The sequence below is a fragment of the Citrus clementina genome, unplaced genomic scaffold (genome assembly GCF_000493195.1).
Source record: "Citrus clementina cultivar Clemenules unplaced genomic scaffold, Citrus_clementina_v1.0 scaffold_5, whole genome shotgun sequence".
Taxonomy (NCBI): domain Eukaryota; kingdom Viridiplantae; phylum Streptophyta; class Magnoliopsida; order Sapindales; family Rutaceae; genus Citrus; species Citrus x clementina.
Genome location: NW_006262201.1, coordinates 25,515,475 through 25,528,502, shown reverse-complemented (window position 1 = coordinate 25,528,502; position 13,028 = coordinate 25,515,475). Strand labels below are relative to the sequence as shown.

General features: G+C 33.6%; 1 protein-coding gene across 1 annotated transcript; it reads left to right on the top strand.

Annotated features, from left to right (window-relative positions):
• The first annotated feature begins 96 nt into the window (after nucleotides 1-96).
• On the top strand, nucleotides 97-9,896 carry LOC112098076 (disease resistance protein At4g27190-like). The gene is given in 11 exon segments (XM_024183681.1): nucleotides 97-137; nucleotides 2,524-5,232; nucleotides 5,344-5,417; nucleotides 5,544-6,038; nucleotides 6,193-6,345; nucleotides 7,252-7,614; nucleotides 7,790-8,305; nucleotides 8,771-8,956; nucleotides 9,077-9,274; nucleotides 9,700-9,732; nucleotides 9,852-9,896. Coding segments are annotated over 10 exon segments (4,737 nt in total). The 5' UTR covers nucleotides 97-137; nucleotides 2,524-2,558.
• The last annotated feature ends 3,132 nt before the right edge of the window (nucleotides 9,897-13,028 follow it).

Here is a 13,028-nt window from a genome sequence, read left to right as displayed (position 1 = left end):
AAATTCCTCTGCAGTTAACAGTGATCTTTTGCTCACTGAAATATTGTTCTTAATAATTTCTTTTAATACCAGTTCTTACTCAATATTAAAGGCGAATAGAGAGCTCATCAACTCTCTGATCCCAAATAATTAAAGAGGTACACATGCTCCTAAATCCTCTAATAATTTCTTTTAACAGCAGTTCTTATTTAATTTCCGTCTATTTTCCAAGAAAAATTTCTCCGGTTTGTTTTAATCTTATCATTTATGTTGCTTGAGTTGTAAGTTATTGTTCATTTGTAAGGTATGTGCTCTTATTACTAGCTTTGGTTAATTTGAATCTATCTTCCCAAAAAAAAGAGAAAAGAAAAAAAAAAGTGGTTTTTTAAAAAAGCACGGGTTTTATCCAGACTCTTAAAACCTCTCTGTTAATAGCAAGACTTTAATCCTCGAGCCCCCCGGGGGGGGAGGGGGAAGTAAAAAAGAATAAAGAATTCTCTGTTTAAATATCACTTGTCTCAAGATCAATGTTGTTGTTTTTTTTTTTTTTTTTGTTAATTTGTTTGTGATTTTTTAGATTTGATTTTTACCTAATTTTACTTGAGGATTGAAGATGAGTGAGAAATACCCTTTTTTCTCAAGCAACCTCCAAATTTTAGAATAGGGTAAGAGTATTACAAATTCAATTAATCAAAACAAGTTATTTACATTCGTCATTTGCAAAATTAAGCTTATCATCCCAAATTGAGTTGTTTGCATTAGAAATTTTCTAGCATTCACGAGCATTATCTATCGTCACGTCACAAGATAGCCTGAAAAACAAGATAAATCAATTTCAACAACTAGCTCTTTATTGAAATTTTTTTGTTTTGGTTTGCCTGAAAAAGAGTTAAGATGAAAGAGAGGTAAAATAAATCCTGTGTTTTCATTCCCCCTTTTTTTTTCTTGTTTGGTGGAGAAAATTTATATATCTAAATTTTTATGATTTTCCATTGGGGTTTTATTAAATAAAAAAGAATCAGAAAATGTAATTCTAAATTTACCCTTCTGCATTGAGAAAATGTAATTCTAAATTTACCCTTATGCGTTGAGTAATTATTATTATGTTCTATTAAGAATTGATAGTGCAATTTTGTGTGATGTGAATTTCATGTTTCTGTTAACACAAACACAGTTTGTAAGTAATGGCCATGTGAAACTTAATTATAACCAAGCATCATTTGTGGAAAGAACAAATGAAATAACAAAAAAGCAGCGTTGGCAATACAAAATCAAACCTTCTTTATTTATTTATTTATTTTTGTTTTTGTTCTTGAATATGCATTAACCAAATAATATATTATTGATCTTACTTTGATGATTTGCTGTTTAGTTTCTCTCTCAAATGATATTTGTGTGTTTCCGGTAGCTGCTTTATGAAAGGAGCACTAATCATTAAAGTGCATGCGGATAAAAATAAAATAAAAATGCACATAATTATTAATGGTTTTTCTTCTGCAAGTCATTGTTATTTCTCTCGTCAACTCTTTTCTCACACATTCCTCAGTGATCTTTTTGCTCTTTCAAGTTGTTCTTAAATATTCCTCAGTGATTTGTTTTAATATTGAATTATTTTGCATGAGTTTTAAGTTTTTGTTCATTGATAAAGCCTGTGCTCTTATTATTTCCTTTGGTTAATTTGCATCCTTTTCCCCAAAAAAAATTTTTTAAAAAAAAGTTTTTAAAAAGATTATAGGTTTCTACTCAGACCCTTGAAACCTTTCGGGTAATACCAAAATCTCTAATCCTCCAACAAAAGAAAGCAAGAAAACAAAATGTTCTAAATTTTAATATTTGTTGGCTTTGTATCAAAATTGCCAGTTTGTTGTCGTTTATTTCATTGTTTGTTTGTCATTTTTTTAGATTTACTTTGTATCTAAGTTTACTTGAAGAATAAAAATCAGTAGGAAAACAACTTTGTCTAAAAAAAAACCAATCCAACAAGATCAAATTCAGTCAAATCTAAAAAAGATACACATTTGCTTTTAAGGAGTAGATGATAGCTATTAAACTTTGGTTAAAGATCTTTTGGGCCGAATTGAAATTCAGTCAATCATAAATCAACCAATCCAACGAGTTCAAGTACAGAGTCAATTGGATAAATTCTTCTGAAATTGAGTTGTTTCCATTAGAAATTTTCCTGCAGTCACGAGCACTATCCTTTAATAACTTCTTTTAATAGCATAATTTCTAATCCTTGATCTTGATAGCAGTTGTTTCTTAATGTCCAACAAAAACTATCCCTTGTTTGTCTTAATCTCGTCATTTAATTTTCTTGAGTTTTAAGTTACTGTTTATTGTTAACTTCTGTGTTCTTAATGTAGTATTATTATCAACGGTTAATTTGCATCTATCTTCCAAAGTTTTCTTTCTTCAAAAAGTTGTTGGTTTTCCATTTAGGCCTGTCAAACCTTTCTCTAAAAAGTTGTTTGTTGTCGTTTCTTTCTTTTTCTTCCCCTCTAGTTCATTTAATTTATTTGAATCCAATTTTTTTTTTTTTAACAGCCAAAAACTACATATATATCGTTAAGCAGCAGGCAATGGCTGTAGAATTCTGTCAAGGTGTTTTTTCAAGCATTATATCAGAAGGCACAAAGGCATTGTTCGAACCGATTATGCGGCAGATCTCTTATGTGTTCAAGTACCAGAGCTACATAGAAGAGCTGAAAGATCAAGTGAAGGAGTTGGGAGGTATAAACGAAATGGTGCAACAACATGTTTATCATGCTACCCGACAAGGGGAAGAGATTTATCAGCGTGTCAAAGACTGGCGAAGTAGGGTTGAATCTACGGAGGGGGTTGCAAAATCTATCATTGACGAAGAAGATGGAGCCAAGAAGTCCTGCTTCAAAGGATTGTGTCCAAATTTGTTGTCTCGTTACAAACTCAGTAAACGAGCAGCAAAGGCCGCAAAAGATGCTGCTAATCTCATGGAAAAAGGCGACAAACTGAAGAGTGATGTTTCCTACGATCCTCCTCCAGAGAGCGAATCACCTAGGGGCGGGAAAGATAACGAGGCCTTTGATTCAAGAAAGAAAGTATTACAGGATGTTATGGAGGCGTTGAAGGATGATAAGCTCAACATAATTGGGGTCTACGGCATGGGCGGCGTGGGTAAAACCACGCTAGTCAGGCAAGTTAGAAAGCAAGTGATGGAAGATAAGTTGTTCGATAAGGTCGTTATGGCTGAGCTAACACATGAATCAGATAATCAGCAAATTCAAAACAAACTCGCTTCAGATTTAGGCATAAAGTTTGAGTTGAATGAGAATATATTCGACAGAGCAAATCGACTACGTCGAGTATTGAAGAAAGAGAAGCGGGTCCTCATTATATTGGATAATATTTGGACAAGACTTGAGTTGGATGCGGTTGGAATCCCTTCTGGAGATGTTGCTGAGAAAGATAGAAAGGATGATCAGAGAAGATGCACAATAATATTGACGTCTAGAAAGCAAGATTTATTGAGCATTGATATGAATTCTCAGAAAAATTTCCCGATCGATGCTTTGCCACGAAAAGAAGCATTGCAGTTATTTGAGAAGATAGTGGGTGATTCAACTAAAATATCTGCTTTTCAAAGTATAGCAAATGAGATCGTTGAAAGATGCGGAGGTTTGCCTGTTGCACTGAGTACAGTTGCAAATGCTCTGAAAACTAAGGAGCGTTACTTTTGGCAAGATGCATTGAATCAGCTAAGAAGATCGGATGCAAGAGAAATTCATGGCATGCAAGCAAATGTGTACACCTCCATAAAATTGAGTTATGAATTCTTGGAAAGTGAGGAGGCAAAATCTCTGTTCCGTCTTTGTGGTCTATACAGTGAAGGTAATGTCATACCCGTTTCTGACTTATTGAGACATGGTGTGGGTTGGGGTTTGTTTGAAAATGTTTACACATTGGAAGAAGCAAGGAGTAGAGTGCATCGGTTGATCGACAATCTCAAATCTTCATGCTTATTGTTGGACGGTGATGCCAAAGATGAAGTTAAAATGCATGACGTCATTCATGTTGTTGCTGTATCAATTGCAGCAGAGAAGCGCATGTTTAATATTCCAAATGTTGCTGACGTGGAGAAAAAGATGGAAGAGACAATACAGAAAGGTCCAATTGCTATTTCTTTACCTTATAGAGATATTCAAGAGCTTCCCGAAAGGTTGGGATGTCCCAATCTCCAGTTATTTTTGTTGTATACGGAGGGTAATGGCCCTATGCAAGTTTCAGACCTCTTTTTTGAAGGGACAGAAGAACTCAAAGTTTTAGATTTTACTGGAATTCATTTCTCTTCATTACTTTCGTCACTAGGTCGCCTCATTAACCTTCAAACATTGTGTTTAGACTGGTGCCAACAAGAAGATGTAGCGGCAATTGGACAGCTAAAGAAATTAGAGATTCTTAGCTTTCGATATTCCGACATTAAGCAGTTACCACTTGAAATCGGTCAATTGACGCGGTTACAATTGCTAGATTTGAGCAATTGTAGGAGCCTTGTAGTGATAGCACCAAATGTCATATCAAAATTTTCACGATTGGAAGAACTATATATGGGTGACAGCTTTTCGCAGTGGGATAAGGTTGAAGGAGGAAGTAACGCCAGTCTTGCTGAATTGAAGGGGTTGTCAAAGCTAACTACCTTGGAGATACACGTTCGGGATGCCGAAATTCTACCGCAGGATTTGGTCTCTGTGGAATTGCAAAGATATAAGATATGTATAGGAGAAGCGTGGCGCATGTGAGGCGTTAATTCTAAAACATCAAGAATGGTGGAGCTCGATGGGCTAGAAAATGTTAGCACTCTTTTGGAGAATTATGGGACGAAAATGTTGCTGAAGGAAGCTGAAGAGATCCATCTAAACGAACTGAAGGGTGTTCAGAATGTTGTTCATGAATTAGATGATGGGGAAGGTTTTCCACGATTGAAGCATCTTTGGGTAGAAAGTTGTTCTGAGATTTTGCATATTGTCGGTTCAGTTGGACGGGTTCATTGTACAGTCTTTCCCTTGCTGGAGTCATTGTCTCTTAGCTATTTGAACAATTTGGAGACAATATGTGACAGCCAACTCACAGAAGATCAATCTTTCAGCAACTTAAGGATTATAGAAGTAGAAGCCTGTCACAAATTGAAGCATCTTTTCTCATTCTCCATGGCCAAAAACCTACTGCGGCTTCAAAAGGTAGAAGTGGCTCTTTGCGGTGATCTGGAAATGATTTTTGGTGAGTGTTGAAGTTAAGTATTGGTGGGATTATGGACTTCTCCTCAATTATTTTGGAAAAAAAAAAACAACAAAGATTAATTATGTATATATTGTTTTTGTTTGTTTATAGGACCCGACAGGGAGAAACCAACAACTTCTTTGGGATTCAACGAAATCATTGCTGATGATGATACTGCTCCAAAGGTGATAATTTTCTGTTCAATAATTAATTGATTAATTTATTATCACGATTAATCTTCGATCATCAAAAGAATATTATACTAGACGGTTGTACTTGAAGGAACAAAAATGTACGGGTTTTCTTTGCAGGTTATTCTTCCGAGGTTAGAGGAATTGAATCTCAGGGACTTAAGAAACATGAAAAAATTATGGGCCGATCATAATCAAGGAATGTACTGTTGTCAAAATTTAACAAAGCTGTACGTGAGCAGTTGTCATCGTATGAAGTATCTGTTTTCGTATTCTATGGTTAATAGTCTTTTGCAACTCCAACATCTTGAAATACGGTCTTGTGAGTCAATGGAAGGGGTGGTCGACACCACGGGGTGGTCAGAAAGAGAAGAAGGAAAGTTGATTGAATTAAAGGTTTTTCCTAAACTACACTCCCTCAAGCTCCATTTTCTTCCAGAACTAACAAGCTTTGCCAATACGGGACATATTCATTCAGATTTAGTTGTTGAATTCCCTTCTTTGCTAAACCTCGAGATTAGTTGGTGCAACAGTATGTCGAGATTCATCTCTACGAGCTCACCAGAAGACACCATTCATTCTGAAATGCAACCTCCTCCTCTCTTTGACAAAAAGGTTTTTTTTTTAATAAAAAAATTTAATTTTAGTCACAATATTTAATTTGTCTTTTCCTTGAGTCTTCAAATTTAGTTAATATCCGCCTCTAATTTAGTTATCAATTGATTATGCCATTAATTGATTAATTAGTTATTTAATCTTTAACTGCCAGGTACGACTTACTAGGTTGGAGGTATTACGTATTAGGTTGATGGATAATTTGAGAAAAATATGGCACCACCAGCTTGCTTCGGAGTCTTTCAGCAAATTGAAGAATTTGGAGATAATTGGGTGTGATAACCTAATGAATATTTTTCCTCCATTGGTAAGGTTGCTGTATTCATTTCGAATCTTTTTTTTTTCAAATTACATCCAACAATATTTTAACCATTTTTTGTTTACAAATGATATTCAGCCAGCAAACTGATTATTTATTTCAAGTATCTTAGGTTCGTCAGCATTAGAATCAACAATATAAATTTTTTAAACACGATTCAACAGCATAATATAATTCAATTAAATAGTTTTTGCTCATATCTTAATAAGTACGATTTTCAAAAATTAAAGGATCGTCACTCATCTTATAGGTTCACGAATTCATCTATATATTTCTCTTTTCCTTAATTCTTCACATTTCGATTGGAAAAAGAAAAAAAGAAAATAAAAGTCTTCAAATTTAATTAATATCTCTAGTTTAGTTACGAATTGATTATGCCATTAATTAACCACAAATTCATGATTATTTACAACTGACCCTTGATTGTAAAGAAATTTCCTCTAGTCTGGAAGTACTTAATAAAGATCCACTTTACAGCAGTCCCTCGTTGACAGTATTGGGAAGTCTTTTCCAAATTTTTTTTTCCATTTTTAAATATACATAAAAAAAAGGGACCAAGGAAAATGGTCCCTTTTTTTTTAAAAAAAAAAGAAGGAATAGTTGAAATTTGCAAATTTATGCTTAAAAACTGATATCAAGATGCAAAATAAGTCTAAAATATTTAGAAATTGCCTTAAATTATTTCTACGTTTCTAATACTAAATAGTGTAAATGTATTTTTATTATCTTTGTTTATCTGGATTTTATTTATTTATTTATCTTGTTCCGTTTTTGTTTAACAAAAAATTATCTAGTAGACATTTCATGGTTTGTTATGTTTATAAAATGCATAATTGTATGATTAACATACTTTTTTAATACACCACACATGCGCACACTTTTGCTTATTTTCAGGTTGGAATTCCTAGTAGTCTGGTGAATCTTAAAGTATCGGATTGCAAAGAATTAGAAGAAATCGTAGGACATGTTGGAGAAGAAGCGAAGGAGAATCGTATTGCTTTCAGCGAATTAAAAGTTTTGATACTTGATGATTTACGAAGGCTTACCAGCTTTTGTTTGGAGAATTACACTCTTGAATTCCCATCATTGGAACGAGTTTCTATGATACGTTGTCCAAACATGAAGACTTTTTCTCAGGGAATCTTATCCATTCCAAAGCCATGCAAAGTGCAAGTGACTGAAAAGGAAGGGGGTGAACTGCACCATTGGGAAGGCAATAAGCTTAATTCCACTATACAAAAGTGTTACGAAGAAATGGTATGTGTTAATCGATTCATCCAAATTGTTCATGCATCTCCCCTGCACTTGCACATTTAAATATATTTTTAGAAGTTAAAACACAAAACATGTAAGTTTAATGTATATATATATATCTAATGCCTTTCAAAAAAAAAATTGTATATATCCAGTGCAATTGTTTTGGTTTGAGCAGATTGGATTTCGTGACATGGAGTTTTTGCAATTCTCACATTTTCCACGTTTGAAAGAAATATCGCATGGCCAAGCACTGCCTGTCAGCTTCTTCAACAATTTAAGACACCTGGTGGTGGATGACTGCACGAATATGTCGAGTGCTATTCCTGCCAATCTGCTACGGTGCTTGAACAATTTGGAATGGTTGGAAGTGAGGAATTGTGATTCACTGGAAGAGGTGCTTCATTTGGAAGTGCTAAATGCTGACAAAGAACATATAGGTCCCCTGTTTCCTAAGCTTTTCGAGCTAAGGCTCATTGACCTTCCAAAACTCAAAAGATTCTGCAACTTCACTGGGAATATAATTGAAATGCTTGAGTTGGAGAATCTAACTATTGAGAATTGCCCTGATATGGAAACATTCATATCCAACTCTTTAGTGCACGTGACAACAGATAACAAGAAACCTCAAAAATTAACATCAGAAGAGAACTTCTTGCTGGCTCATCAAGTACAACCCCTCTTCGATGAAAAGGTGATTATTATTATTATTATTATTATTGCCTTCACTTTCGTTCGCACAGATGTAATTTCATTAGAATCAAATCAAACTTAATGACTCATCTTTTTGCAGGTCGTCTTAATTTATATCTGATTTAACAATATAACCTCTGTTATTAACTAACTTTATAGTATGAATTATAAAAATGTCTTAAATTAATTAGATGCCTGGTGACATAAGGCGATGAACTATATCGATTATGCGTGTTACATCTCTGTTTTCCTAGCTAATTCATATTGGATTTAGCATCAGATTTCATTTATGTGTTTCAAAGGGTAATCGATTTGATACTTATATTTGGGATCCTACTGCAAAGCATACTAATTTGGAAATAAAATATAAAATGTCGTGATTAATCTTGTTCATAAAATATGCAGGGGAAGACTGCAGAGATTGGATACATATTTTCATTTACAACTTAATTTTGTTGATTTTCAGGTTGCATTCCCTCAATTGATGAAGTTAAAGCTATCTGGATTACACAAAGTGCAGCATCTCTGGAAGGAAAATGCCAAATCCAACAAAGTGTTTGCAAACTTGAAAAGTCCAGAAATATTTGAATGTAGTAAGTTGCAGAAATTAGTACCAGCTTCGTGGCATTTGGAAAATCTTGCGACTCTGGAAGTATCGAAGTGTCATGGGTTGATAAATTTATTGACGCTCTCAACATCTGAAAGTCTAGTGACTCTTCAAAGAATGAAGATAGCTGATTGCAAAATGATAGAACAAATCATACAATTGCAGGTTGGAGAAGAAGCGAAAGGTTGCGTTGTCTTCGAGGAATTGGAGTACTTGGGACTTGATTGTTTGCCAAGCCTAACAAGCTTTTGTTCGGGTAATTACGCTCTTGAATTCCCGTCCTTGAAACCAGTAGTTGTGAGACAGTGTCCAAAAATGAAGATCTTCTCTCAAGGAGTCTTAGACACACCAATGCTAAACAAAGTGAACGTCACAGAAGAAGAAAAAGATGATGATGAAGAAGATGATGATGAAGAAGATGATGATGATGATGAAGATGATGATGATGAAGGATGTTGGGAAGGCAATCTCAATGACACCATAAAAAAATTGTTCAATGAAATGGTGAGTATCAATTAAGTTTTGGTGCTATTTAGCAAATTATTTTATAGAAACTAATGTGATATAATATGATTGGTTTACTGAAAAAATATAATAATAAATAAATAAATAAATAAATAAATTATGAGGGCCATGTAATGTTTTTGTTTAACCAATCATATTATGTCGCATTAGTTTATACAATATTGTTTGTGCACAAGAGGTGGTGGTCATATCATTACTCTAGCTTTATTATTCTTATGGTGGCAATGTATGCTTGCTTACACGAGTAATTACAAAATCTGCAGAATTCTAAAGAAGAGATTGAGCCAATCCTTCAGGTACAGTGAAGAAGCTATCCCGAACCAGGCCAATCTCTTATACATGATTTAGCTTGCTCGTTCTTCTGTACTTGAATAATTTGGTTCTACATATTTACAATTTTTTGCTCATGCTACAGACGTGCAAGACACTTTGGATTTTGTTTGATGCATTCTCCGTTTAAAGAAAGGACTTGAATTGATTTTTCATGTTTCATGCAATATTCGATTAGATTCTGCCTAAATTTCTGTATTATTCTCTTTTAAGCATTGAATTTCTAACCTCTCCTGATAGAAGATCCTTAGCCTAAGAAAACAGCATAGCATTTGTGAAAAAGAATTAATTATCTCACACCAGATTAGAAAAAGAAAACAGCATAACATTCGATTAGATAGTAAAATTATCTCGACCACTGTTAAAAAGAATTAATCAGTCAAACTGACCTTCTCACACCAGCAAGCTTTAAATTAAAAGAATTTCGTGAAGTCAAGACCATGTTATAGATCTCATGGAAAGAAGTAAACCCGTAATTTTTTTTTACAGCATCATAAGAAAAATCATTTTTTTTAAGTATTTTTGTTAGATGTCGAGTTTTAATAGTAGTAGCTATTAAACAATAACAATTAGTGTATATTAAAAAGTTGGAAACTGGTTGATACCACTCGGGAATCGAGCAGTTCACTTGTTTGCGAGTAAAAACCAACTTTACTACTAATTACACTCCAAAAATCACTATTCTTCATTTTTTAATGCAAAATTCCCATTCGAAAACACCAATGACTTTCATTCAAAGTAAATGAGAAATTACAATGAAAATAGAATCAAAATACATGTATGTATACCTAAAACAAATGATTTTTTTAATTTAAAAAAAAAAACACAGTTGAGGTGAAATGAAACCAGAGTCATGATATCTCTGGTTCCAACTTTGGGCCAACAGCAGACTGAGCACGTGTGAACTAAGAGTAGCTGCACGATAAGCATGTGTGAGCTAAAGTCCAGTCAGCAGCATTGTTAGTTAAAGAAGTATATGCCAGCTCTGCCAATTAGTTAAGCACGCTTTTGATTCTGTTATAGTTGTGTACCTTGTTTTAATTCTGTTTTTATGATGTAAGCAACGAGTATAAATACTGCTACGTTTGTCATTTGTATATTATGGAAAGAAAAGAAATCCAGAATATTCTATTTCACTTTCTCATGAATTTTCTGAGCTTCCAAACAAAATTATCAGTTCAATTTTAAGCTTTTCAACAGTGTCCATTTAGAAGTGCAAAAAAAACAATCATACATACCTGTACAAGGAAAACTCCACTAGCAAAAGTAGAATAACATCTATGTCAACATCAATCTATAGAGAGATGAACATGTTAATGGTATCGGAAGAGCTATTTGAACGGGAAACATCAATCTATAATAGAAATTCCAAGAGCATTTACTTCTAAGTACTAGGGACCCGGATATAGTTACAGTCGACTGCATTTTCGCGACAAGAGCTGATCTCTTCATTCCCGTGGGCTCTCTTTTCATTCCCCTGTTTTTCTTTTCGGTTTGGCGAATTATGGATGATTTTTTTTTTTATAATTTTTTTGTTTTATAGGTTCTCTGTGAATGCCATTAGAAATGAGATTGACTAATTCAAACTTCCTTTTTCCCCTTAGCATCCAAACGTTTGAGGCAAGGGCAACTAATGAGTCCCTTGTGATGAGAACCTTTGTCCAAGAAAAAAGCAGAGGTCAATTGCTAATACAGTACTGTTATTAGTTTCAGTGCTTAAATTGCTCCATAAGTTTGCATTTTAAAGTCTTTGTCTTAATTTCTGAGGTATACTGCTAATGAGACCTCCAGCCAAGTTCAAGTTTGTTGTGGTGGCTACTTTGTCATATAACTGACTGTGAGAGGCCATCAATCAGGATTCATAAGACATTCCCTTAGATTGCATCTAATATTTATTGATTGTCTTATATTAGGATATAAACTAAATTCATAAGACATTCCCTTATTGATATTCATTCTGACACGTCCTAGTCTTTTGCCTTGTAGAAATGCTTGTGGTTGAAGAGCTTTACAAAGAAGCTGTCGTTAGTACTGCGCGGAAATTGATTATATTGAATCAGAAAACTTGACCAGCTAAGGTCTGCGTGCATGAGAATACTTGAGGAAAGCTTCACAATAGTTACGGCCGGATCTGCACTCTTCGCTCTATATGTGTCCTCAATATAAATGGCTCAAATACATGTGTTATGGTCTTTTAATATAAAATACCATTATCTCATGCGTTATGGTCTTATCCTTGTATTCTTAAAAACTACATAAAATACCATTATCTCTGCTTTTGTAGCTATTGAATTCGACTTTCACAACATAAATATTTATTAGCAACAACTTAAAATCCAAACAAATCTAACATGCAATGTATGAATTACATATTATGATTAAACAGATTTTGATTATTTAATATTAAAATATATTCTCATTAATATCTTAAGGATAGGTAATACTCACATAATTTTTTTAAAAATCAAACCCAAATTATATGCATTGTTAATGTGTATTGTTATCTAATATTTGGATTTTACTAATTTACAACTGCTATAACTTACGGCCTCTTCAAACATAATGTGGGTCCCACCACATGTTAAATTTTTTACATTATTTTTGAAGGAACTGTAAGTTACAGCAGCTGTAACTTAGCAGCACCTCCAATATTTTATTTTACTTCCCCTAATATTTTACTTGTACTTTTATATCTTTACAAAATAGTACCAACAAGACAATAATGTATGAAATCAATAAAATAAACAAATAAAGAACTGACAACGAAATTAGGCCTATCATTAATTTCTCGTGGTGTGAACTTGTTAGAGTGCAATTTATGCACTAGTTTTGCATTGTCTACTTCCCTTAATATCGATGTTTTGCACTTAATAATAATGATTTACTTGTGTTGTACTTTTGTAGGTGCAATTCTATTGATTTGTGATAAAATTGAGTTATAAGATGATGTTTAAAGATGATTGTTCTCTTGGAGAAATTTAGAGAGTCAGAAGAACTTTCTTGATAAGGCGTGGGCGCGTGCTGTCAACTGCGGACCTGTAGTTTTTAGTTTAACATGTTTTGTATTTTTGGTTATTTTTGTAATTACGAATTTAATATTTCAGATATTAGTATTTTATTTTAATTAGAACTCTAAAAGAGAAGAGAGAGAGAGTATTTAAGGGAGGAATCTATAGTGAAAAAGGGGGATGAGAGAAAAAGAAAAAAACCCTAGATCTAATTTTTCTCTTCTCTCTATGAAGAACTAAACTTATTTTTCTGG